The sequence below is a fragment of the Microtus ochrogaster genome, chromosome 16 (assembly GCF_000317375.1).
Source record: "Microtus ochrogaster isolate Prairie Vole_2 chromosome 16, MicOch1.0, whole genome shotgun sequence".
Lineage (NCBI taxonomy): Eukaryota > Metazoa > Chordata > Mammalia > Rodentia > Cricetidae > Microtus > Microtus ochrogaster.
In genome coordinates, this window is record NC_022018.1 from 52,106,417 (window position 1) to 52,132,847 (window position 26,431).

General features: G+C 43.6%; 1 protein-coding gene across 4 annotated transcripts in view; it reads right to left on the reverse strand.

The window, feature by feature from the left end:
• Positions 1 to 6: 6 nt before the first annotated feature.
• The window catches only part of Ptpdc1 (protein tyrosine phosphatase domain containing 1), a 56,809-nt gene continuing 30,384 nt past the window's right edge, over positions 7 to 26,431 (reverse strand). For 3 of the 4 annotated variants that reach the window (XM_026783037.1, XM_005355155.3, XM_026783036.1), the window contains exons 3-10: positions 18,765 to 18,936; positions 15,391 to 15,471; positions 15,057 to 15,175; positions 12,560 to 12,697; positions 8,631 to 9,880; positions 5,306 to 5,491; positions 2,602 to 2,712; positions 7 to 1,168 (exon numbers count right to left, since the gene is read on the reverse strand). In XM_026783037.1, coding sequence (XP_026638838.1) covers positions 1,049 to 1,168; positions 2,602 to 2,712; positions 5,306 to 5,491; positions 8,631 to 9,880; positions 12,560 to 12,697; positions 15,057 to 15,175; positions 15,391 to 15,471; positions 18,765 to 18,936 — 2,177 coding nt within the window. In that variant the 3' untranslated portion in view covers positions 7 to 1,048. Of the gene's footprint in view, positions 1,169 to 2,601; positions 2,713 to 5,305; positions 5,492 to 8,630; positions 9,881 to 12,559; positions 12,698 to 15,056; positions 15,176 to 15,390; positions 15,472 to 18,764; positions 18,937 to 19,366; positions 19,628 to 26,431 lie in introns of those variants that run through there. The other variant, XM_005355153.3, reaches the window with a different exon arrangement.

The following is a 26,431-nucleotide window of genomic DNA, read 5'->3' on the forward strand; positions in this document are numbered from 1 at the left end:
GGACAGCCAGCAATGCCACCACTCCTGGGGCAGACAGTGGGCTGGGGGGGGACACAGACAGCAATGCCATTACTCCAGGTCTGAGCTCCCTGTCAGAATGGTCACAGTGCCACAAGAGAGCAGGGTTGGCGAGGAGCCTTCTCCCAGAGCTGCAGTCCCTTCTGCACAGTCCCTGGGAGGACAAAGGCCAGTTCTGCTCCTTAGCAACTGCCCCCAGTGGTCACTTCTGATCCCACTTCTCTGAAAAGAAGTGAACTGGCTGAGCAGCAGGCTGGGGAAGTGAAATAAGGCTTCTGGGTTGAGAGTGGCTCCCTCCTCGGACAGCCAAGGGAGAGGGTATCTGGACGCCTGACAAAGAGCAGGGCTACTTTCCACAAGTACCAAGTCCCAACCTCTCCAGTCAGTCTATTAAAGAAAACTGAATCGTTGGATCATTGAAAAATAACAGACTTTGAAAGGCTTTGTCACATCTGTAAAAAGAGAAAAGAAAACAAAAAAACTTCAAAGTTTTTTAAAGTTCTTTAAAATGTATTAATAGCCTTCTTAGTAACAAATATAAAACATTTTAAGACACTTGGTGACTTTCTTAGGTCATAGTTCTGATGAAGGGGACACATATATGCCTTGTGTGGGGGGGATATATAGTAAGGTTTTACTGCTAAAATGATCTATTTGGTAGAAACTCCAGGAAGAGTTCTGTTAAGAAAATAACTGTTTTGGAAGGAAGAGTTATTTTTTTTTCCTTCAAAATGTCAAAAAGAGTAAGGACACAAATATACGTAAAATGTCAGTACAACTATATTAATTCAGTAAATAAATAAAGTGGCACCAACTTTATGGCAAATTTTCAAGACACAGCTCAAGGATATTTTAAAATAAATAACTACTTTAAAAAAGAACCACTATTCTCAGCACAAGAGACACAGCGTTGACAACGAAGTGTGGCAAGGAAGGGCAGTGCCAGCATGCCACGTCCACATGGGAGCAGAAGCGCCACCCTTAGGTGGGATGGACCCTTAGGACGGATACTTGTCCAGAGAAGGAAGCTTCAGGCGAGGCCAGGCCTAGGGCTGTCTTTTGCCATTTTTCTTTTCTCTTCCAATGTGTGCTTAAATATCTTCTTCAGGGTGTTGTAAACTATTGGTCCATTTTCAGAGTCAAAATTAACCTAGTGACAAAGAACATTTCTATTTAAGACACTGTGGCAACAATTTTACCAGTTTCTGTTTGCAAAGGAAGGAAGGAAGGACTCAGCAAATGCAGCAATTGACTTAGAGAGAAATGCATGCAGTTAAAACCGCACAGGATGGGTTTCTTTCCCCGAAGGGCTATGTTAGAGCTATCAATCTCATCAATCAAATTTGAGAGTGAGAACTCAAACCTGTACTCCAGTGCCGAGATTACAGTCCACACAGCTGGCCAGCATGGAAGTGAGCAGTGAGCGGGAGCTCAGAGTCATTCATGTTGCAACAGAAGTCTCTTATCCAAAGGAAGCACACAGCTGCTCTGTATGGTGTTCAGAAGCCCTGGGCCACTCTGGACTGCAGTCTGAAGACCTCACTGTCTGGCTTTCCACCTGTCCCTGTATATCTCCACCTTTCATGTAGTGTCTGTGGTGACGGTTCTCAATAATAAATAATTATTTATCTAATGCTGAGACCCTTTATTTCAGCTCCTCATGTTGTGGTGACCGCCACCATGACATTACTTCATTGCTACTTCATAACTGTAATTTGGCTACTGTTATGAGTCGTAGTGTAAATATCTGCTATGGGACCCCCAAAGGGGTCAGACTGAGAGCCACTGGTACATGGGCTTCAATTTCCTTATGTGAAAATATAAAACCCAAAACCTACCACCTTAAGATCTCTGTGAGTTTAAATGAAATCTGGCACCTGCAAGTGTTGTATACACAAAAAACCTCAGTGAGATTGAGGGTCCCCTCTCTCCTGGAAACGCATTGTGTGCACACCTGGGGCCTCCGCCATGCCTGTCATTGTGTGCACACCTGGGGCCTCCGCCATGCCTGTCATGCTCTGCCGAGGAGTGATGCTGACAGACAGGGAACTAGAGCAGTCCCTGCACTGTCCCCAGAGTAAGGTGGGTCCTACTGAAAAGGAGCCAACATCTTGGGCACAGCATCTCACCACCACAAATTGCTCGTCAATACACAAAGAGGGATCCAGGACACTGCGCTACTTGACTTTCAGTGTCTGGGTACGGCATTCCCAAGGCTCACGGGTCAGAATTAAACTCCTGGAACCATGCATTAATGTTTTTGTGGGTACTGACCTGACTATTCTGCTTAGACGATTCTTGTTTAAACACAAGGGGGAACTGACAAACAAATACCCCTGACTCCTATGAGGAACAAGATTTAAAATACTTGCTGAATACTCAGCTGTTTCTCTCTTTGGCTCTATAAAAGCTCTTTGTTCCGACACTGCCCTTCAACTACCTGGCAGTTCAGCTTTGTCCTGACACCACTGTTAGGAAACTCCCTGACTTCTTATAAAACACATGCGCAAGAGCTCGGAGTCTTACCTGAGAAGTCCTGGCTTACAAAGCCGGTGTGACCAGCGTGGGGACACAGGGACTCACCTTGGTGAAAGCTTTGATGGCATGTGAAAGGCACGCTTCCTCCACCTCCACGGGAAGTGTCTGCAGGCTCACTATACAATGCAACACACAGAGGATGGTCTGGTACTGACCCTGTTTCATTTTTTCCAGATATAAAAAATAAAAAAATTAATTTGAAAATATCTCAAGAAATCAGCTCAAATAATTATAGAGGGAACATCTGGCTATGCAGCTCTATGACTTAGCACTCAGTTTTAAAGGTTGTTCATCAAGCACTCAGCCAGGTGTTTACTGTATATATTAATATGGCACGGAAACTTCATGAAATGGGTCAGAGCTAGTTGATTTATCTCAAGTTTGGTATGGATTTAAACCACATGCTTCTCCTGCAGTGCTCAGAATAGACCTTTCTTTCCTACTGTTTCTGGCTATAATCACTTCAGCTTGGTCAGCTGATGCTGCAGTTGAGTGCACAACTCACTTGGGCACCAGGCAGTCAGTACCGTGCGTGCGCCCAGCTCCCTGCAGACACTGTCTGGGGAGGTGGGCAGACGGAGCCCCCCAGTGGCAACAGAGATGTAAGGAGGCAGCTGTAGGGTAGATGCTGTAGGAAGGGTCTGCTGACTAGAATGCTAGGGATCTTCTACCCTAGCAAAGGAAAAAACCCCATCACCATGTGTGTATGTATGTATGTATGTATGTATGTATACACACACATATATATATATGCATGCATGCATGTATGTATGTATGTAGATGGGACTCACTGAGGCCAACCACCAACATCTCCTCTAGAAATCTATTCTAAGGGAATAATCTGAAATACAGAAAAGCCTGTGAAGACAGATTATTGTTACAAAGATGTTTATAAAAGTAAAAATCCTTGGTGCAAAATAATTGTACCCAGGAGTTGGGATGGGTGTAGTAAAGCAGACGGGACTTGATGCGCCTCAGTGTGTGAGCCTCGCCCAGTAGGATCCAAGTTGGAACCCTGCGAGAACACCTGCCGTAAACTTGGGGCAAGCTGGTCTACCTTGCCTTGTCTATAAAAGGGGCCTTCGTTCTAAGCACTGTCAAGATGAACAGGGTGAAAGTAGCCACTACTTCCTGACAGTGTTGTCCACAGCTGCCAAACAAGGCTAATCTCTTTCCTATCACTTCCTATTTGATCGCTGAAATTTAACGACAGAGAAAATATCCTAAGAATTCTAGACACTGGGAAAAAATCTTATCTTAAAAGGTGTACACAGGGCTGGGAAGATGGCTCAGGTAAAGTGCTTGCTGTGAAAGCCTGACGACTAGAATTCAGACTTCTTGAACCCATGTAGAAAGCCTGGTGGGCATGACAGGCCTGGTGTAAACAGTCAGGGAGGCAGAGATGGGATTCCGAGAACATGCTGGCTACCAGGAAGGTAGAGAGATGGAGGAAGACAGCTGACATCAATCTTAGGCCTTCACATACACAAATGTGTGCCCACACATGTAAGCAAGCAAGCAGTTACACCACACAGCGTCTGTCTCTCTGTTTTATATCTTGATATCCATGTGTGAGGGGATATACCTTCATGTGTGTTTGTGGACATACCGTGACAGTAGCTTGTGTGAGCAGACACAGTCACATATTTTCTGGAGACTTGGAGGCAATGAGATGCTTACGCTGTAGCATGGTGGGCTAACAGCCAGCATTGTTCCCCAAAACAAAAGCAAAGCCTATTTTGAACTAAAACACTTCTATTTTTATGTGGTTAAAAATGCTAAATTGTATGGTAGGAGCTACAATGAAAAGCAGTTTCCCTCTCTTCCTACATCCCTGATGGCAAATATCAGAACCAGTGTATAGCCTCCTGATACTCTTTTCTATTTTATACATATATAAGCTATATAGACATATGCACACATACAAGCTATATAGACATATGCACACATACATCTTTAAAAATAGCAAGGAGTATATATTTCAGTCTCCATTTTAGTTTTTATAGACACATACTCACAGTAAGCAGAAACAGACACTTTGAAGAGGTGTTTAGTTATAATGTAACCCACGTAAGAGCCAAACAAGCTCATTATAGTTACTGAGATGGTCACCCATTCATGAAAAAATCATACAGTTTGTTTTGGTTTGTTTGTTGGGACAGAATCCCACTATGTAGCCCTGGCTGGCCTAGAACTCACTATGTAGAGCAGGCTGTCGTCAGACTCAGAGAGATGTGACTCCTGAATGCTGGGATTACAAGTACTCGCTGCCATTTCTGTATTTTCTAAACGTCTATGTTGTGTATCAATGTCTCTGTGTCTACAATGTTGTAGATCAAACACAGGGCTTGTACACACTAGGCTATTTCTCTACCACTGAGCTACATCTCCAGCCCCAATTTCTCTTATTTTAGAAAAACTACTAAAAAAATGGGGAACTGGAGCGATGGCTCAGTGGTTAGGAACATGTGCTCCTCTTGCAGAGGACCTGAGTTCAGTTCCCAGAACCCACAGCAGGTGGTTCACAAGGGTCTGTGACTTCAGTTCAAGGGGGATGGGATGACCTCTTGTGTCCTCTGCGAGCATTGCATTCACATAAACACACAGAAGCCAGATCGTTTATACAAAATTAAGGGGAAAAAAGAAAAAAAAAAACACTAAAATAGACCAAAATAATATTTTCATTCTTTTTTTTGCACATGTGTGAGGGCCTTAATTAACTTATTAGCTGGCCCGATAGCTACTTTACCTTCTCTAGTAAAAACAGGGCATCACCAGCATCTGCTTGTCTGTCAACCAACATGTCCACATCCTCTTTGGTGATTACAGGCTCTTTCAGTTGCTCCACCCAAGACCACATCAAACTGCACAAGATGAAAGGGTCTCTCTCACCACATATTCTTTCCCAGGCTCCCTCCCGGGAATTCAATTCTTTCTGCAAAGGAAGAGGGGGAGAGAGATGGCCAGGGGAAAGAGAGGTGCATGGAGCCTTACTGGAGGATCCACAAGTGACTTAAGAGTGAAGGCTGGGCTCTGGTATGCAATGTGGACCTTCTTCAGGGCCTGCACTTCTAGGTAGGGGTGCCTGGCTAATCGCATCCCTGTCACAAACAGAGCAGGCTAACTACTGAGAGAAGAGCCACTGAAGCGTGCAGCCCTGACTCCGATTCAGAGGCCAGAGATGCAGTTCAAGAAGCAGTCTTCTTTCTCAGGTATCTGATAAACAAAACAGAAATTCAGGCTGCAAATGAAGTAAAATCGTAGATTAAAACTAGGGGAGCAATTATAAGTTAGCCTGGGGCCTCAGCTAAGCCTTTAAACACACACACACACGCACACGTACACACACACACAGAAAATTGCATGAAAGTTGGCAAATGTGGAGTGTTTTTCTGAAAGTGCCTTTTAGAATCCTACAGAGAATCCTACAGATGAAGTAATAAGCCTGGCAGCCTGAGATCTGGGAGGGTAAAAACAAGTGGGAAGCCTTGCAAACACACCCAGAGATCTGCAGACAGGTCAGTGTATTCGTGTATGTGCCTGCGCATGTGTGTGCACGGAGGTCAGAAGCAGCGCAGTGTAGCTGCTCTTCTCCATCTATCATGTGAGTCTAGGGACTTGGAGGAGTCATCTCTAATGACTCAAACTGCCAGCCTCACATGAGAATTTAAGACTTCACCTCACAAAGAAGAGTTAAGAAATTTCTGACAGGGATCAGATTTATGTTTTGGTAAATCAAATAAAACTTTTCAATAGTCAAAAACACAGTAGTTGTTAATATCCATTTGGTTACTCAGTAAATCTTGTAGCCTGTACCACAAAGTGGTAGAAATGGTAACAGAAGACTTAGAATACAAGACTTATTTCCAGTAAGATGGATACAGTAACTTGTGCAGAGCTCAAAGCTAGCAACTGGCAGGGAGGCATTCCACTAACTTGCCTTACTGCGTGGGCCATGGCCTAGGAACCCTCCAGTGCTAGCTTCTCTTTATCATATAAATAAGCTCATACTTGGAATTGTCTATATTCCTGCCTATCTCACATATTGTGTACAGAAAAGGAGAGCTTTTATTTCATCTCAGGGCTATATGAGGAGATAACTAGGCAGAACAAAAACTGTCTTAGTGAAATGAGCATTGCGCCAGGAAGCTTCCCAGTGAGGCAGAGCTGTGAGGAGAGCTTGCCTATATGTACTGCTGCATGAACCACAGCCTTGAGTAGCCACTTGACCTCTGGAGTTCTTAACCCTCACCTGGGACTCTGAGTTCCTAAACAGACCACCTGCATCTAGGGGCTCTGTGAAAAGCACAAGGCATGCTCACAAAACAGCTTAGTATAGGCACACACAGCACTGCACTGCTTTTCCCAGAGTACAGTCTTGCTCACAGTCCTAAAATAAAACTAAGAAGGTAAGAAGTAAAAGGTTTGTGGTTCCAGAAAATGCTCTTTATACATGTTACATGGTGAAATAGCCTACCTCAAATGAAACCTGCCCATTTTTGTTGTTGTCTGAGGCAAGCTCTCTCTGTAGCCCTGGCTGTTCTGAAACTCCCTATGTAGACCAGGCTGGCCTTGAATTTGTAAGATTTGATCTCTCTTGGCTTGAGTGCTTGATTAAAAGTATAGCTGACAGCACCTGACCCAAACCTGCATTTTCTCAGCTCGTGTGGGTACTTGGCTGAGGGACGTGCAGGGCTGACCTGGGAGTGGCACCAGGACATTCTTAGCATAGGGTCCTCTTACTTGTTAGCTCTCAGCATAGAATACTGCATGAGAAATATCTGCTGTCTAAATGACAGGGGTTTTTTTTCGGTTTATAGTGGAGAATAAAGAAAATTTATTTCGAAGGAAAACAATATTTGAGTTTTTAATTAGGTAAATACTCTAATTCAGTTCTCTCTTCTGTTGCACACTGTAAGTTGTTAAGAGCTCCAAACATAAGTTCCTACCTCTGAAGACATCCTAGCTTATAGAAGTTTCAGGTCCTTGGTTCTATACATCGTGGTGCATGGAAGAGTAGCAATTACTTTAATAGCACGAGCTGAAGATATGGCTCACAGCTAAGAGTGTGTGCTTCCAGAGGACCTGAGTTCAGTTCCCAGCACTCACATCATCAGCTTCAGGGATATCAGACAGTCTCTTCTGCTCTGAGGGCACCTCCATGCCACTGTACACAACCTCCTAATACACACAATTATAATATAAAATGAAATCTTTCAAGCAATCCACAGAAGAGTATGGCTGCCAATTCAGGATTTCTATGAATCAAAAAGCCTAGGTCAGTTCCATGTTGGGGCTGGTTTCCTGTTTCTGCTAACTGAGTTTCTAGGGACCCATCTTTTCTTCTAGACAAGGTGCTCATCCCAGGAGAGGAAGTACAACCGAAGACTGCTTTCCTACGAAGAGTAAAACGCACACACACACACACACACAAAGGAGTTAAAATATAAAACTTCACATTCTAAATTAGAGCCGAGAAATGGGTTTTCGAGCCCTCCTCTCAGATATAACAGATCACTGGGCTCATTCTCATTTACTATCTCTAAGCCTCAAGTGACATCGTTAGGCCAGCAAATCTGTGAGAGAGCAGGCCAGGAAGGCAGGCCTGACTCACCACTTGTACCAAGAAGCTTTGGGAAGTAACTTTATTTTTATCACTCGACCAGTGGTTCCCAAATGTGGTTCCCTGTTCCAGGCCCTCAGTCAGAAAAACACTGCAGACCAGGTCCTAACATCATCTTCTGTGGACTTGACTGTCCCTAGGAGAAAGCTACCAACATTAACATCATGTATGGAGCAAGCATCACACTAGATATATTCTTGAACACAGAATCTAACTGGAACTACACAAACACCCTGGGTCATTTCTACATCAGCTTCACATCATACTTGGGAAACCTCAAGTTCCTAGCTTCTCATTTCTGTAATAAAGAAGTTTGGAAAAATGTGTCACATACTTTTGGTCTGACAAAACCATTTCTACGTGTGTGTGTGTAGAATATATATATATATATATATGCATACACTCCATATAAATATATAAGTACATATATATTTAAATGAAATACAAATACCTGCCACATTTCCACTTTTCTTTTCACTTCCTCCTTTTCCACAAACTCATTTAAATTTGCAAGGGCTTTGGCTGCCAATATTCTCCTTGCCTCAGCGCTCAGTTCAGACTGCAAACCAGTATGTGGCATTGCTTCCGACAGGTATGTGCTGTCTTGGATTTTCTGTCCATATGGGAACTGTGCCTTAGGACTGGAGGAGCCACAGTTTAGAGGGCTGCAGGGAGTCCTCCCTTCCCCCTGAACAGAGCCTGGAACCCAACCACCAGGAGCTTCACCCCGACAGTGAGTGACTTGCTCTGGACCCCTAGGGATACTTGCAAAGTTGGGTGGCACTGGTTCTCCAGGATTGTGTGAACAGGAAACACCCACAGAGAAGGTTCTGCTCCGCTGTACTTCCTTTGGAATGTCCTTCCTACAGAAAAGTGGTGATCCCTCATCCTTGAGTCCTTCTAAGCCTCCGCACTTTGAATGAGTCCAGAAAGAAAATGTACTGTGAACCAATGCTTCCTTATTTAAACCTAGCTCTGGAGTCGGTGACATGTAACAATGGCTGATATGCTTCTGCTGCTGGAGGCTGTGGTCTAGCAAGTCCTGGGCAGGTACTGTCCAAGGTGTCTCCCCTTGCTCCAGAATAGCTTTGGCCCTTTTTAAGTCTGAGTCACTGTAGCTGAGCTGCCTTTTCAGATGTGTCAGGGGCTGAAGACTCTCAGCATTCCTCCTCTTCCAGAGGGGGTCAAGGTCATGCTCATTAGAAAGGCTCACATCCTGGTCCTCGAACTCGGCCGCCACTGCAGTGGGGTGAAACGGGTCAGGTGCGTCACTGCTCTGCCTCAGTAACTCTTGATCCAGTTGCATCGTAACCATCTCCGACACAGTCTTTTCAATTTCAGCAGAGAGTCCAGGTCCTTCTGTCATGCTCTTCATGACTACTGGCCTGTTCTCAGCCAGGTCGAGCAGGAGCTTGCAGACCAGGTGGATGATCTTTGGCACATGTTTTAGAAGTCGGGCCTCGTAACCATGAAGCAGATGACGCTGGCGAATCAGGTACTGGGCTAGGGTAACGGCATGTGCTTTGGGATCACAGCAAGAGAAAATATTTCGGAGTGGAGCCAGAAACTGAGTGAATTCCCGTACACAAAGCAGCTGCCCTCTGGTTTGTATGGAATTGGGGCGTTTTGCTCGCACAAATATAATTGCTTGGTCAGCAGTCATTCTTGTTGCAAAAACTAAGTAACATGCTATTAGAACACCTACACAGTAAAGAAGATTAGTATGAGAAAAGGCTCGTTTATGTATCAGTCTTTGATGATTTAAAACTTAAGAATCATATAAATCATATGTTAAGAAAGCATATTTGAAAGATAGAAATGACATTTGCCAGTTTTTATTGCTTTTTTTTTTTTTATTAATACAGGGACTCATGTAGGCTGGCCTGGAACTCTGTATATAGGCAAGAATGACTCTCTGGCCTCCACCATCCAAATGCTAGTATTACAAGTGTACACCACCAGGCTGGTGTTTTGAAGTACTGGGTATCAGAGCCAGTACCTCCTGTATTCTAGGCAAGCACTCTGCCACCTGAGCTAAATCCCAACCCCTCCAGCATTTGTTACTGCAAAGACTTCTCCTCATCTCTGTGGCAGTTCCTTCCTGTGACTGAGTCAGCTTTGCACCCCAGAGAGGAGCTGGCACACAGCTGGCACACAGCTGGCAGGTGACAGGGTGCTCAGGTGAGAAGGGCTTCAGAAGAAAGCTAAGGGTCTGGCACAGTCTCCTCCTGGCTAATTCTGGCATGGAAGGAAGCCAAACTGTGCTTCTGCATTCAGGGGCAACAGTTCTTGACGTTTACATCCAATCCACCACCCACTCTACCCTTGAACTTCCTGCTCTGATATCTCTGGCATCCACTGACAAGATAGTCTTGTTGAGCCTTCCCCCAGATTGGGAAGGTTTTGCTTTGGGATTATCTACGTTCACAGATTCACTTCTCTGCCCGACAATTCTTCCAAACCATGTCTACACTAATATGTGTTTTTCTCCGCACCAGGCTATAACTTTGTTACGTAAGCAAATACTATGAAGGATGTCAGCTGCAGTAGTATAATGACTTATTGGTAAGAATTCATAATCAATTAATTATAATACAATAGCTAACAAATAAAGGCAAATCAAAGTCACCCACACAAGTCCTAGATTTGTGAACATCTAGTTACAGATGAAAATCAGAACCTCTGAGAACTGCATGTCCTCTAGTTTGCAGTGAATACAATATAGGTCTCTCATGGGGACACAGCAGATCTTTGGTATAAAGATGAATATCTGCAGAGCTATACCATGCAATGTCCAGGAACAAAGATATTTTGGCTTTATCCTAAGAGTTGCTAATATTTACATGAGTTCAATTCTAACCTGGGTGCTCCTAGGTAGGTAGGGAATCCCATATACACTGGGATGGTTTTGTCTGACTAAATCACATGACAATCAAACTATGGACCCCATACCTTTTATTTTCACTCTCAGACCAGCAGTTGTCTGTATAAAGCCACTGACTTTCACATAGAACTTTACATACAAATAGTCTTCTTCAAGTACACAACTCTTATGAATCCCAAAGTAGAGAAGACACGAAAGATGGAGCCAGACAGGCATGAGTGGAACACTGAGCCTGCCACTCACTAAATGTAGCAGATGACTTAATTTTTCCTAAGCTGCAGTTCATTCAACCCCAACTGTTGCTAACAACTTCACAGGAGAGCAAATACACAATACTCGGAGCATGGCAGGTGAATAGGACTTGCTATTCTAGTTGCTCTTTAGCTAAGAAAAATATTTTGGGGGCTGGAGAGATGGCTGGGTGGTTAAGAGTACTTATTGCTCTTGGAAGATGCCGGTTTGGTTCCTAAAAGCTACATGGTATTCACAAGGGTCTGTGGCTCCAGTCCCAGGGGAATCAGACACCCTCCTTTGACCTCCATGGGCACCAGCCTGCATGTGGTGCACAGACACACATGCAGGTAAACATGCACAGACATAAAAGTCTTTAAGAAAAAAAGTCTTTCTGCCTGGTGGTGGTGGTGCACGCCTTTAATTCCAGTACTCGAGAAGCAGAGGCAGGTGGATATCTGTGAGTTCAAGACCAGCCAGGTCAGACAAGGTTACACAAAAAAAAAAAAAATCTTGTCTCAAAAAACAAAACAAAAAAGGAGAGAAAAGGGGGCTGGAGAGATGGCTCAGAGGTTAAGAGCACTGACTACTCTTCCTAAGGTCCTGAGTTCAATTCCCAGCAACCACATGGTGGCTTACAACCATCTGTAATGAGATCTGGTACCCTCTTTGGGCCAGCAAACATACAGACAGACAGAACACTGTATACATAATAAATAAATAAATAAATCTTTTTTTTAAAAAAAGGAGAGAAAACAGTATTTAAAAACACTATTAACATGAGGTGCTCCATTTCAATAAGCAGATCAATGAAGCAGTTTTAGAAACATGAAAACATGAGTTTTCAACTCTAAATTATTGAGAATACTCTTATCGATTCAATATTATGATTACTACTACTACTACTACTACTACTACTACTACTACTACTACTACTACTATTAGGGTTTTTGAGACAGGCTTTCTCTGTGTAGCCCTGGCTGTCCTGAAACTCACTCTGTAGACCAGCCTGGCCTCGAACTCACAGAGATCCGCCTGCCTCTGCCTCCCTGAGTGCTGGGATTAAAGGCATGCATCACTACCACTTGGTTTCAATTCATGGTTATTATATAGGCTTAAGACGCTTCAAATATCTCTTATTTCTTTAATTTAATTCAAAATCTTTGTTATAATTCTAAAAACTATTTATATTTAGAATTAGGAAATCTCATTCCTACATATCTAAATATGCCCACACACCAGTAATTTGATTCTCTAGAATTCACCTGTTCGCCCAAGCCCTGCGTGGCAGTGGACAGCTACTTTTCCTTCCTGTAAGGCAAATGTCATCACTTTTACCATGTCTAAGATGGCAGTGAGGGATGCTACGCCATAATCCTTCCATCCGAAGTTGTAGAAATAAACTATAGACAATGGAAGAGAAAAAGAAAAACAAAATTAATATACATTAAAAATACTTGCAAGGACAATTGAAGAAAATGAGTTACAAGGTGCTGAGATTTCACTCAAGAAGTAGGCTTACATGATGTGGGAGTGTCATATATCAATCTGTTGATTTCATTGGTTAAGTAATAATCAAACTGCTTGGGCTCATAGCTTAGAACATAGGTGGGTGGAGTAAACAGAACAGAATGCTGGGAGGAAGAGGAAGTGAGCTCAGACTCGACAGCTCTGCGCTCTGGAGCAGAGACGCCATGATCCCCTCGCCCGGGCAGACACACGCGATGAAGCTCCGGCCCAGGATGGACGAAGCTCCGACCCAGGATGGACGTAGGCTAGAATCTTCCCGGTAAGACCGGTGCTCACAGATTATTAGAGATGGGTTGATCAGGATATCAGAATTAGCCAGTAAGGGCTAGAGCTAAAGGGCCAAACAGTGTTTAAATGAATACAATTTGTGTGTTGTTATTTCGGGTAAAGCTAGCCGGTTGCAGGCAGCCCCGCTGCTCCTATTACTACACTTACATTATTTGTAAAAGCCAGAACCTGAAAACAACCTAGATGCCCCTCAACCTAAGAATGGACACAGAAAATGTGGTCCATTTACACAATGGAGTACTATTCAGCAGCAAAAAACAATGGCATCTTGAAATTTGCATGCAAATGAGCAGAACTAGAAAAAAACATTCCAAATGAGGTTAACCAGACCCAGAAAGACAAATAGAGTGTGTATTCACTCATAGGTGGATACCAGACATAAAGCAAAGGATAGCCAGTCCACAGTCCACAACCCCAAAGAAGCTAGAATGTCTTTCAGAGCAGATGGAAGCAGATACAGAGATCCACAACTAACCACTGGGCCGAGCTCCAGACAAAGAGCGATAATATAAACAAAGGGTCAAGACCATGATGGGGAAACCCACAGAATCAGCTGACCCAAACTTACAGAAGATCACTGACTCCTGGCTGACAACTGGAGAGCTTTTATAGGACCAAATAGGCCCCCTGAATACGGGTGACAGTGATGTGGCTTGGGCAGTCTATAGGGCCACTGGCAGCGGGACCAGGATCTAACTCCAATGCATGAACTGCCTTTGCAGAGCCCATTCTCTATGGAGATATATATACCTTGCTCAGCCTAGGCATGGGGGGAGGATCTTGGTCCTGTCTCAAAGAGGGGACTGTACTTAGTTGACTTCCCAGGGGAGGCCTTAACCTCTCTGAGGAGTGGATTGAAGGTTGGGTGGTGGGAGGGAGGCAGCAGGAGGAGGGGGAAATGGGATTGGTATTTTTACCAATTAATTAATTGGTAAAAAATTAATTAATTTAAAAAACCAAATTCAAGGAAAGAAAGGAAACCCTAATAAATGAGAACATCAAAATAAAATAAAACAAAACAAACAACAACAACAAAAAGAAGCAGGCTTACGATAATAGGCTTTTTTATTTGTTTTTATTTCTTGAGGCAGGGACTCGCAGTGTAGCCCTGGCTCTCCTGAAGCTTGATATGCAAACTGGGATAGTCTTGAACGCATCTGCCTCTGCGCTTCCTGAGTGCTGGGATTAAAGGTGTGAGCCACCATGCCCATATAACAGGATTTTTATATTTCCAGTAAGTTTAACTTTTCTTAAAAGTACATTCTTTATTATCTAATATATTTTCTGCTTTAGTGCAGATGGAAAGAATTAGAATAGAATTAAAAATTAAGGTGGAGGTAAATAACATGTATTCTTGTTTAAGAATATAAATTCTCTAAAAGGTTAATAAATGGTTGTATATCTCTATCTCTATCTAGAGCTGGCTAGACACAAGCCTCATAAGTACATGTTCCCAGCCCACATGCTCATCTGGATCAGCCTGCTTTCAACAACCCCGCTGAGTGGACTCTCCTCCAAAGCTCCTGTGAGGAGCTCTGGGCTGGCCACAAGGACATATTCTTATGGGGCCAAAAATTATTCAACTTCCAATCCTCACTGGACTTTCTAAGCTATGTGATCTCAGACAAGCAGATAACTCTCTAAGCCTAAGTGGAGTCACACAACTACTGTAAAGAGATAATGAGGCCATCATGTCTGACAGGTACAGGCTCTAACTAAACAGAAGCCTTTTACTGCAGCATTTCCCCCCAACCCCTCCTAGAGGAAACAGAAACCCTGTACTACTCACAACTGCAACATCAAAGAACAGTAGCATCATTTAGAGTGAAATCAGAAGCCCACCACTGTGCAGATTCTATTGATAATCATTACCTCTTTAACCTAAGAGCCCGGGAGACAAAAGTCTCTAAGTACTGTCCTTGACAAGGGTGGAAAGGGACTTACTGCCGGCCTCCATGAAGGCTTCAGGAAGGTACGTGAAACCACTCTCTTGTTCCAGCGAGTTCCCACAGCTGGCATGCTCACCAGGGCGCTGAAGGTTGATGATTGTTTTTATGCCGTGACTTCAAAGAAAACGAGAAATCAGTTATAAGGACCTGGAGTCATGAGAAATGATTTCAGCATTAGTAAGACATTATTAATTGTTCTCAAACTTTTCTTAAAATCAGCTCTTCATGGCCTGTTTTTTAGGCGAAGTCCTTTTCCCTTGATGCCATAACCAATGGAAGAAAAGCATGCCTAGCATATTCACTACAGCTGTGAAGGCTGCGGTACTTACCCGAGGAACTGCTCGATGATGTGATACTTCTCCAGCACCTCAGAGGACGGGCGAGCCATGGCCAGGATACTGTCAGTGACCCTGAAGATAGTATGGACTGCTGAGATGCGCAAAACTAGGATCATTCTACCTGATAGGATCAGCAACTTTTTCCCTATCACAACAACTTCTATATGCTTACACAAATCTGTCTTCAATTCTGCATCACAATTAGAACTCTGAGAAACCTTGTAGCTCCTTAAACCCCCTGGAGGGGTGGGTTTCAAGACCTAAGTCATCTATGGATTCTGACAAAAGGTCTCCAAGGACTCTAGAGAGATTCTAGTGGACAGGAAGGGCACTTCACCTTGCGATACAGCGGTCAGTCAGCTAACTGGAGGACGACTAGGAGGCTGTTACCTGAGGTGTGAAACGGGGTAATAAGGCCAGACACACACAGGGTTGGGGTGAGAATTCAGGATGATGTGGATGTACAAATAGAGCACAAGTCCTGGCCTGTGGCTATAAATAAATACTGAGATGCTGGAATTTAGCAAAGAAGGAAGGTGGCAGTTCAGAGTCAGTTGGGCCTGACTTCAAATGCTCTTTTGCTTTTCTGCTTTCTATCTGTGAAGCAAATTAATTCATCTCTCTGGGCTACCGATAAAATGGCATTAACAACTCATAAGGTTTTATGAATATTAGTGATAATTTGAAAGCATCTAGTAGCAAAGTGCCTTGTCCTACAATTAAATGCTTATGAATGTATCTATGAACAAAGCAGACTGAGTCAATGAACAGCTGGCCATAAAAAGCCTCTCGCTCTTATTAGACCTCCAGCTTTACTGTTTTATCAAATTTGTCATCAAGTAGAAGGCGAAAGATGTGTAAAGTAGTCCATTGCAAGTTGTGACTCATGAATCTCAGAGGAGAAGCAGAGACACGAAACCGGCAGCTCAGTATCTGAAAGACAACTCCCCCTCCTGGAGCAATGTGTAGAGCCTCACATGGACTCCCAAAGACTAAGATGGAGCCTGGTGTGAGAGGGCAGGGACAGGACAGGCTCACGTGGAGAGCTGACACGTGAGCAAAGTGTTCCTGTGAGCTGTGCTCCGCCGGACATTTGCTCGCCCGACTCTGACTCAGGAAGGTGTCCTCATGGCCATTACTGTCATCAGGCTGCACATGACTCATACAGAACACTTACAACAGTGCCTCAGGCTGTGTCACCACAGGTGTACCAGAAATTCAACATAAAAAAGTAGAGACAGCAAGTCAAATAAGCAGTCTACAACATCTGATCTTAAAAGTGGGTTCTTGTAGAAGCTAAATAAGGTGAACCCAAAGAAAAACATATAGCTATCCTCCTGGATATGGGAAGTAGACAAGATTGCCAGGCAAAAAATTGGGATCTTGGGGGTGGGGTGGGATGGGGGTAAGGGGAGATGGGGAGAGAAAAGTGAGAAGGGAAGGGTGGGGGGAACTTGGGGAAACAGGATGATTGGGATAAAGGAAGGGTGGATATGGGAGCAGGGAAGCATATATCCTAATTAAGGGAGCCATCTTAGGGTTGGCAAGAGACTTGAACCTAGAGGGGCTCCCAGGTGCCCAGGGCGATGTCCCCAGTTAGTTCCTTGGGCAGCTGAGGATAGGGAACCTGAAATGGCCCTATCCTATAGCCATACTGACGAATATCTTGCATATCACCATAGAACCTTCATCTGGTGATGGATGGAGATTGAGACAGAGACCCACACTGGAGCACCGGACTGAGCTCCCAAGGTCCCAATGAGGAGCAGAAGGAGGGAGAACATGAGCAAGGAAGTCAGGACCAAGAGGGGTGCACCCACCCACTGAGACAGTGGGGTTGATCTATTGGGAGCTCACCAAGGCCAGCTGGACTGTGACTGAAAAAGCATGGGATAAAACCAGACTCTCTGAACATGGCAGACAATGAGGGCTGATGAGAAGCCAAGGACAATGGCACTGGGTTTTGATCCTACTTCATGTTCTGGCTTTGAGGGAGCCTAGCCAGTTTGGATGCTCGCCTTCCTAGACCTGGATGGAGGGGGGAGGACCTTGGACTTTCCACAGGGCAGGGAACCCTGACTGCTCTTCGGACTGGAGAGGGAGGGGGAGAGGAGTGGGGGGAGGGGGAGAGGAATGGGAGGAGGGGGAGGGATATGGGAGGCTGGGAGGAGGCGGAAATTTTTTTTTCAATAATAAATAAATAAATAAATAAATAAATAAAATGGGTTCTTGTGTATAAAATAATTCATGAGCAAAGCTCTTTTTAAACAGTAAATTCTAAGAGTGTTCCAAATATGATTTTGTTTTTTGAGTTTTTTGAGACAATGTCTCTCTGTATAGCCCTGGCTGTCCTGGAACTCACTATGTAAACCAAGCTAGCCTTGAACCCACAGAGATATGTCTACCTCTGCTCCCTGTGTACTGGGAATAATGATCTGATTATCCATATTTTTTTTTAAATTTTTTTTATTTTTTAATATTTATTTATTATTTATTATGTATACAACAGTCTATCTGTTTGTATGCCTGCAGGCCAGAAGAGGGCACCAGACCTTATTACAGATGGTTGTGAGCCACCATGTGGTTGCTGGGAATTGAACTCAGGACCTTTGGAAGAGCAGGCAATACTCTTAACCACTGAGCCATCTCTCCAACCTGATTATCCATATTTTTGAGACCACAATGCATACCTGACTAGCTCATTGCTACTAAGAAAGGCAGGATGACTTAAATGTAGAATTAACTGTGCTTAAACCCAAGAAACCATGCCAGCATCTTATGGGCTGCCTGCTGAACTGGCAGCCTGTGCCTCTTCTTCAAGGAACACTAGAGTATATTTCATAATAAGAGATAAATTCACATTCAGATGTGAATGATGAACTGCACAAACCCGAAGACTACACATGTGATTTTCTCAAATGTATAGCTGAACATTTTTACTGTTTTCACCAATTTCTGAAATTTAAGAACTATCTAATTATCTATTAATTTAAGAAAAAGACAAGATCTCCTGAGTAAATTGGGAGCATAGGGACCTCGGGGGAGGGAGGGTTGAAGGGGAGAAGGGAGAGGCAGGGAGAGGAGCAGAGAAGCATGTAGAGCTCAATAAAAATTAATAAATAAAAAGGAAATTTCTTAGTATCATTTCATTTAATATAAAGGCTTTGAATTTAATTATTTCCATTTTGCAGATGAGAAACTAAGGTTGAGTAGGTCAGTATCCCACAGGCAACCTACTGGTAAACCCAAGGATGGTTGCAGGGTCCCCTGAATCCTTCATATTGCCTGCCTGTAGCATGCATCCTCACATGCATTCCTGCTTCCTTCATCCTACAGAGATGTGCAAGACCCAGAGCCATACTTACCAGGAGGAGTACACTCCCTTTATGGCTTGCTCCTGCTCACTCCAGCGTGCAGGATTCTCATACTTACATGCTCTCCAACCACATGCCATGGAACATGCCATGTGTCCAGGGATGACATGCCGTAAACGTTCTCCCACCTTTGTGTACTTTGGTGTTGGGCGTTCGGAATTTTCTAGAATATACAAGGAAAGTAAGGTTCAAACTTCTATCCTCCCAGTAGAATAGTAACATGGGAAACAGTTGCATTTTGCCTCAGGATTGTAGATGGGAGCCAGTTTAAATCCCTTCATGTAGTATTAAAAAGCTTTCGCATGCAATAATTTCTATATACTATACTGGTAAAGAGAAGAAAAAGCAAAAGCTCATCTTTTTCAAGAGGGTGAATTTTGTCTAAAACTATACTTGTAACAACAACAAAACCACCACACATCATGCCATCATTTTATCTCCTCTTATACATCCATTTGGTCTTAGCCTGAGCAGAGTCAAAAGCATACCCAGAATCACCTGTCAACACTCTAAAAGCACAGACACAACAGGAGCCTATTCCCACTCCTTACACTTAGATACAAAGGGTAGAAAATTATAAAAAAGAGTTTTACTTTTTCTCTCGGGAAAAGTTGGATTCCCCTCCGTACGGCTGACAGAAGACACAGCCACCATCACTTGGATAGAAGATGAGGACAGCAGCTTGGTGGCAGAGCCAGAGCCACGCCGGGCTTGCTGTAGCCTCAGGACCGGGTCAGAAGTGGAGTGCCGGCGGCCCTGCAGGAAGGCACTGAGGAAGTGCACAGCCGAGGGCCTGCGGGATGGGTCCTGCACCTGCATGGCACTCACTGGCTCCGGGCAAGCAAGAGCTGGAGGCAGGCAGAAGCCAGCTCTGGCTTGCTCAGTGAGGAGCTACACTGAGACACAGGCATCGCTCTGTATGATCTAAGAGCTTTTCAGGATAGGCTGATTGGTTTCCATAGCGACCAACAAAGAAACTACTGATTCCCACTTACATGTGAACAGGCAAAAATCCTACACGAACCAATTGTGTTTTGGACAAATTGTTCAAATACAGGGAAGAATACTATGCATTTAAAGTAGATTGTTCTTACGTCTAGATTATTTTGTTTCTCAAATACACTTAAAGATCTGACTCCTCAAAGAATTACTTCCAAAATATCGTTATGAGTTTTAAAATGCTTTTATGACATTGCCTTCTATACACAAAAATTAAAAGCTTAATTTTTGTTATGCCTTTCATAGCTGGTCTCCAGGTATTTTAAAAGAAAATTCTACTTTTCTTTGGAACAGGACAGGAAAAAAAAGTTTATTGTAATTCAGCAGTATATGCTAGATCTTACAACATTAGATTTTTCAATTTGTCAGAACCAAGTACCTTCTTATATTTTCTTGACAGAACCAAAGAAACACTTGAATGGAACAAATAAAGACATTCTATAGCTAAGAAGACAGCTTTGTATTTTGACTTTCAGAAATGAAGCCCCAATCTTGGTTATACGCTGTTGGGAACAACTTAGCTGTAAGCAAGGTTAACTATGAGCAGCTATGCCTTCCCAAAGTTCACAACTGCAATCAATCCTCTGCCTTCCGTTGCTATGGGAGGAAAACAGCTTCTAAGTCTCAGCGGAGGCATTTGAATAAAATTCTCTAAAGTATCACATTTTTAAAGGAACTAGCTGAGGGGGAGGTGGCAGTTTGAGAATAAAGGCTATAAAGAAAACAGAAACTCAACAACTGCAAAGCACTTATTGTCCGCCTCCTCCCTCACTAATGTCAGGCTGTGCCTGCACTTTCTCTCCTGCGCTCTCTGCACAAATGGTATTTCAGGGGTGCGTGGACGGAAATATAAGTACTGCTATAGATCAGGCTCTGATCTATGCTGTTAAGTTTCCACCGTCATATCCCTGGCATCATGTACTTTTGTGAAATAAGACGGGGACAGAGAAGTCTAGTTAGACGCTTCAATTGCTACTTTATCTGTAGTATCATACAGAAACGGAAAAGGTCCCCCTACACACACACCAATTCAGAAAGCAGTTACTCTGCCTGGAAGAATGGCCTGAGAAATATTCTAGACAAAGCTCACTGGACCCTTAGAATGCTGCAGGGCAGATCCACAAGGGTTTGCAGGAGAGGGATACTGCAAGAGAGCAAGGAGGGACCTAAAAGCAGGAGGCCCTTTGAGCTGTGTTTGCTACTCTGGTGACAGAGCCTGCGAAGACTTCGGGTTGGCAGCACATGGAGAGTCTGAAAGAGACCAGCACGGGAAGCTCACTGTGGCCTCATGAAGACAGCAGCTGTGGATGGGGACATGCCAAGGGGTGGACTGCTGTGGCACCAATGTGGTACTGGGAGTCTAGCTCAAGTGGCCAGCACATCTTTCCGCTGGCTCACACTGAACCCATGCACAGGTGGTAAGAGAAGCCCGCAAGCTCTGAGGCAGGCGCAGATATTTAAGGCAACAGGGAGGAGGTGCCAGTCAGTGAGTGCGTCGGAAAACGGAGGTTGCACTGAAGGATGTCTACGGGCGGGGTGGGGGGGGACACTCAAAAGTGGCTCTGCTCCTGACTGTACTAAAACCCCGAAGTCATCTGATGTGGGACTAAGAAAGGGGTGGTTTAAGTGATTTCTGCTGTAAAATCCTGAGAACTGGGCTAACCTCAAACACAGAGAAAGCACATGGCTGAGCTGACTGGACATGTTAGTGCAGTAAGCCTGTGTCAGGGCCTAAGGGAGGGTGGCCTGGTGCAAAAACGGACTGGGTAGGCAAATGTAGCCCCCTTCCCCCACCTGCCTCCAAGGATACATCCTGCATCCACCTGGCAGACAAACTGGAACTGCACTCACCTCCCCACAAGAGACAGGCACCCGACCCTTTGCCTCTCTGCTCATTTGAAGGAATCCTCAAAAACTACACCTTGACCAAGTGCTCAATTCACAGCCAATCCTCTTATAAACTTTAGGGATGGAGGCATGGCTCAGCAGTAAAAAGGACTGGCTGCTCTTCCAGAGGACCCAGGTTCAATTTTCAGTACCTACATAGTAACTCACAATCCAGGAGATCTGATGACCTCTTCTGGTATCCATGAGCACCAGGCATGCATGTAGTGCAAAGTCATACATGCAGGCAAAATAGCCAAAAACACAAAAAAATTAAGTAAGAATGTAAGTTTTATTTATATCATAGAGGGCTTTACAACTGGCAAACAACCTTTAGTCTCCATCCAACATGCTCGCTTGGTTTCCTTCTCCAATATGTTCACATATTTATGGGGTTTCTAGGTTTATTTGTTTTCTTACTTAGAGACTGTGTGTAGTCCTTCCTGACATAGAACTCATTATGGAGACCAGGCTGGACTGGAATGCACAAGGATTCCTCTGTCTGCCTCCAGAGTAGTGGAATTAAGCAGACCATCACTCCCAGCCTTTTAAGTATTTACAGCCCCAGTGCACATACATTTTTCCTGCTCTTTCCAATCAAGACAGGTACATCTTCCATTTTGGTTTCATCTTAAATTTGCATGTAATGAAGCACAATGACTATGAAAGCTCATTTAGCTAATACACCATAAAAAAAATTCTCGAATCCCTTAGGTGTTGGACAATTAGGGCATTATCAACAGCTTATTTTAAAAATAAGATACTAAACTTTTGAAGACCAAGACGTTTATTTTGATATTTTTGCTTTAGTAAACTTTTGGGGAAGATATGATTCATGAGTAAAATTAATATTCAAAGTGCAAAGTTTTATTTAGTTGAGTCTTTACATGTTTAAAAATCAACTATAAATTGACAGAAAGAGGGAACCTGTTCAGCAACTCCACTCAGGATTCAGGGATTGAGGCTGGATTGGAATGAATAGAACTAGGATTTTGTGTGTGTGTAGGTGTGTATTACACACACACACACACACACACAAACATAAGTAAGTACAAGTGTTGATACATAGTCGCTGTGGTTATCCACATATCCATTCTTCAACTCTGACAGCCCAAGCAGTCCTTGTGGAAAGTAAAAGGATAGTAATGAATACATATGACAAGCAGACATTGGTTTGCAAGTTCAATTTTTCTAGCAATAAGCACTACGGTTTGTTGACTGTAATCCTGATGAAATAGACAAACTCAGATTGAGAGAATTTAGCAGCATAACTTGCTGTCTTCTTCAGAAATAATGAGGTCATCAAAGTCAAGGAAATTTGGAGTGTGTCCTACCATGAAACATGTGAAAGAGACAGGACCCAGATCTTGGCCCTTGGACTGCCAGTAACCCTTCTGGGGTAATCTGCGAAGCTCGAGTGAAGCTGGAGAGCGGAGGGGAGGCTGCGATAGCTCGGTCTAATTTGCTGATGTGTGGAGTGGGGAGAATGTCTTTGTGAGGGTAATGGAGAGTCATGTCTACAGTTCACACCCAAGTAATTCAAGAAAAACATCTTTATGCTACAACTCCCCCACCTCCCAAGTTTCAGACTGCTTCAAAATGAAAACAAATCTCTGAAAGATGCCAAACAATTAAAACTCAGGGTGTGTGTTATGTACTGCTCGGCAAAGAAGAGAACTGTAGAGCCTACTTCAAATGGGTCATCAGCGACCTCAGTCACAACAATTTCAGTGGACACCAGCGACAGACAGCAGAGCAGACCTGAGACTTGAACAAGTGACAGAGATAGCTGCTATCGTCAGCATCTGTCTGTGACAGGAAGAGAAGGGCCTCAGACAAATTATAGCGAGAGGTCTAGAAACCATCACATACAGCAGGAATATGAGAAGTTCTGGAAGTTCAAGGAATGTTTTTTGTTTGTTCTGTTGTTGAGGATGAATTAGAATTAACGCTTATTGCCAGGCGGTGGTGGCACATGCCTTTAATCCCAGCACTCGGGAGGCAGAGGCAGGCGGATCTCTGTGAGTTCGAGACCAGCCTGGTCTACAAAAGCTAGTTCCAGGACAGGCTCCAAAAGCACAGAGAAACCCTGTACCAAAAAAAAAAAGAATTAACGCTTATTGAGAAACAGATCCAACCCAGCATCAGCAAACATCCTGAACTAACAGCTCAACAGTGGCTGCTTTGTAGGAAGTGGGCCTGTCTCAGCAAGGAGAACAGAGCTGGGAAGTCAGCACCACAGCCACGCTCCTGGATGTGCTCCTGTGGACCTAAGAACATGAGCAGGTAACCACCATTTCCCCTGAACATCTTAGGGGTTTGTCTAAAACCCTGAACATAAGGAGATGACCAGTCCTCGGAGAACTCATAGCGATCCACCTGCCTTTGCCTCCTGAGTACTGGGATTAAAAGTGTGCGTTACCACACCTGGCCTCAGGTTTTCTTTTTCTAATGCATGTTTGGAAGTAGAGAGAGGAGTAAGACAGATACCTAGGGCAGTTTCCTGTAATTTTGAAGAAAATGAAAAAGGAAATGGAACATCTTTTCTGGGTGCTTATTTAGACCATGTATTGTCAGAGGAGGAAAAACAGGATAGCTGTTAGGGGTGAGTGAGATGCAACAGGCGGACTGGTTCTTGTGACTGTACACAATGAAGGAGAGGGGCCCTCAAGGAGCAGGGCTTGTTATGTAAAAACCTCTTCATCTGTTGAGTGTCTGTGGAAAATATGGTTTTTCAAAAAATTACTCATACTAAAATATTTCCATATAGCTGGGCAGTGGTGGTGTATACCTTTAACCTCAGCATTTGGGAGGCAGAGGCAGATGAATCTCTGAGTTCAAGGCCAGCCTTTTCTACAGAGTAAGTTCCAGGACAGCCAAGGCTACACAGAATATCCATCTCAAGAACAAAAACTGAAATAGCTTTCTGATTCTGTTACGTAAAAACATGGCTTTTGGGTTAATGCTTGTATGCAGCATAAGGATGGCCAACATCATTCCTTTGCAGTGAATGAGCCTGTGTTTCTGTTACCCTTTGCTGAAAAGATGCCATTGCCCTGCTAAACAGTCTCAGTACACTTTTTGAAAATCATTTGGGGACTGGGGAGTGGCAGAGTATTCGCCTAACATACTTGAGGTCCTGGGTTTAATCCACACCACACCAAGTAAAACAGACTGGGCGATGCTCAGTTGGTAAAGGTACTTGCCACACCAAGCCTGATGGTGTGTCAGTTGGCCTCTGACCTCCATGTATAAATACACAGACATAAAGATAATCACACACGCAGGGATTCTTTCTGGGCTCTTCATTCTATTACACTATATAGTTGTCTTTATTTTGATTAATGTAGCCTTGTATAAAAGATTTAAAATTAGGAAATGACTATTTTTCATTATTTTTCAATATTATTTTGGAGGTCTTTGAGATTCTTCTTAAACTGTGGGTAGACTTTTCATTTCTATGCCCAGGGGATTTTAACAGGGACTGTGCTGAATCTGCAGGTCAGATTAGATTGCGCTGGCATCTGACAGTCTGTCCTCTCTACTCACGAGCTCGGTCAGTCTTTGCGTCTATCCGGCTCCTGGCCAGTCTTTTCTCTCCCCAGTGAGCACGCTGAGAGGACCAAGGCCAGACTGCCCCACTCTACTTCATTAGCAGTGTCGGCTTATCTCAGGAAAGGCGTCAAAGTCACACATGGGGAAGTCGTAAAATAAGCCAATCAAAATTCAGAAGAGCAGAAGTAGAGAAATAACAAAATATATACTGTGAAACTCAACAGCAGACATAAACCCAGAAATTAGAGAACTTGAAGACAGAAATTATATACATGGAAGAACAGAGAAAATAAGGAAATAGGAAAAATGAAGAAAGTCTTCATAAAATGCAGTCAGCAACATGTATACAAAGAATATACCAAGAAACTAAGAAAACTAGGAGAAGAGAAAAAAAAAAAGAATGGAGAAATGATGGCTTCACACATCCCAGGTGCCATGACGGCGTGAATAAACACACAGCACACTGAAGGAACTCAGCAGGCCCTATGGTAAAGCCACGGCTCCACATCCAGACAGGGTCTGTAAGACTTCTCAAGATAAACATTTTACTCCTCGCCTACAAGAAAATCCCCAATAAAACTAATACCTAATTTCTTACTAGAAACAATGGAGGCCTCAATTAGAGGTACACATATTCAAATTGCTGAAAATAAAACACTTAAGTTAAAAATCTTTTTTTTTTTTTGTTTTTTTTTTTTCGAGACAGGGTTTCTCTGTGGCTTTGGAGCCTGTCCTGGAACTAGCTCTATAGACCAGGCTGGTCTCGAACTCACAGAGATCCACCTGCCTCTGCCTCCCGAGTGCTGGGATTAAAGGCGTGCGCCACCATCGCCCGGCCTTAAGTTAAAAATCTTATAAGATCATCTTTCACCTGGGCGGTGGTGATGTACGCCTTTAATCCCAGCACTTGGGAGGCAGAGGTAGGTGGATCTCTGTGAGTTCGAGGCTAGCCTGGTCTACAAATGTGAGTTCCAGGGCAGCTAGGGCTGTTACACAGAGAAACCCTGTCTCAAAAAAAACAATCGTCTTTCAAAATGAAGTAGAAATATAGACAGTCTCAGATAAAGAGAAACAGAAGTTGTTGTGTGGCAGGCCCATTTAGGAGGGTCCAGACAAAGTTCTTTGTGTTGAAAGTATGTTACCCAAGCCAGTAATAAGAAGAGACACTGGTAAATTAAAGGTTAGTAAGACATAAAAGACATAGCACATCACATAGTATA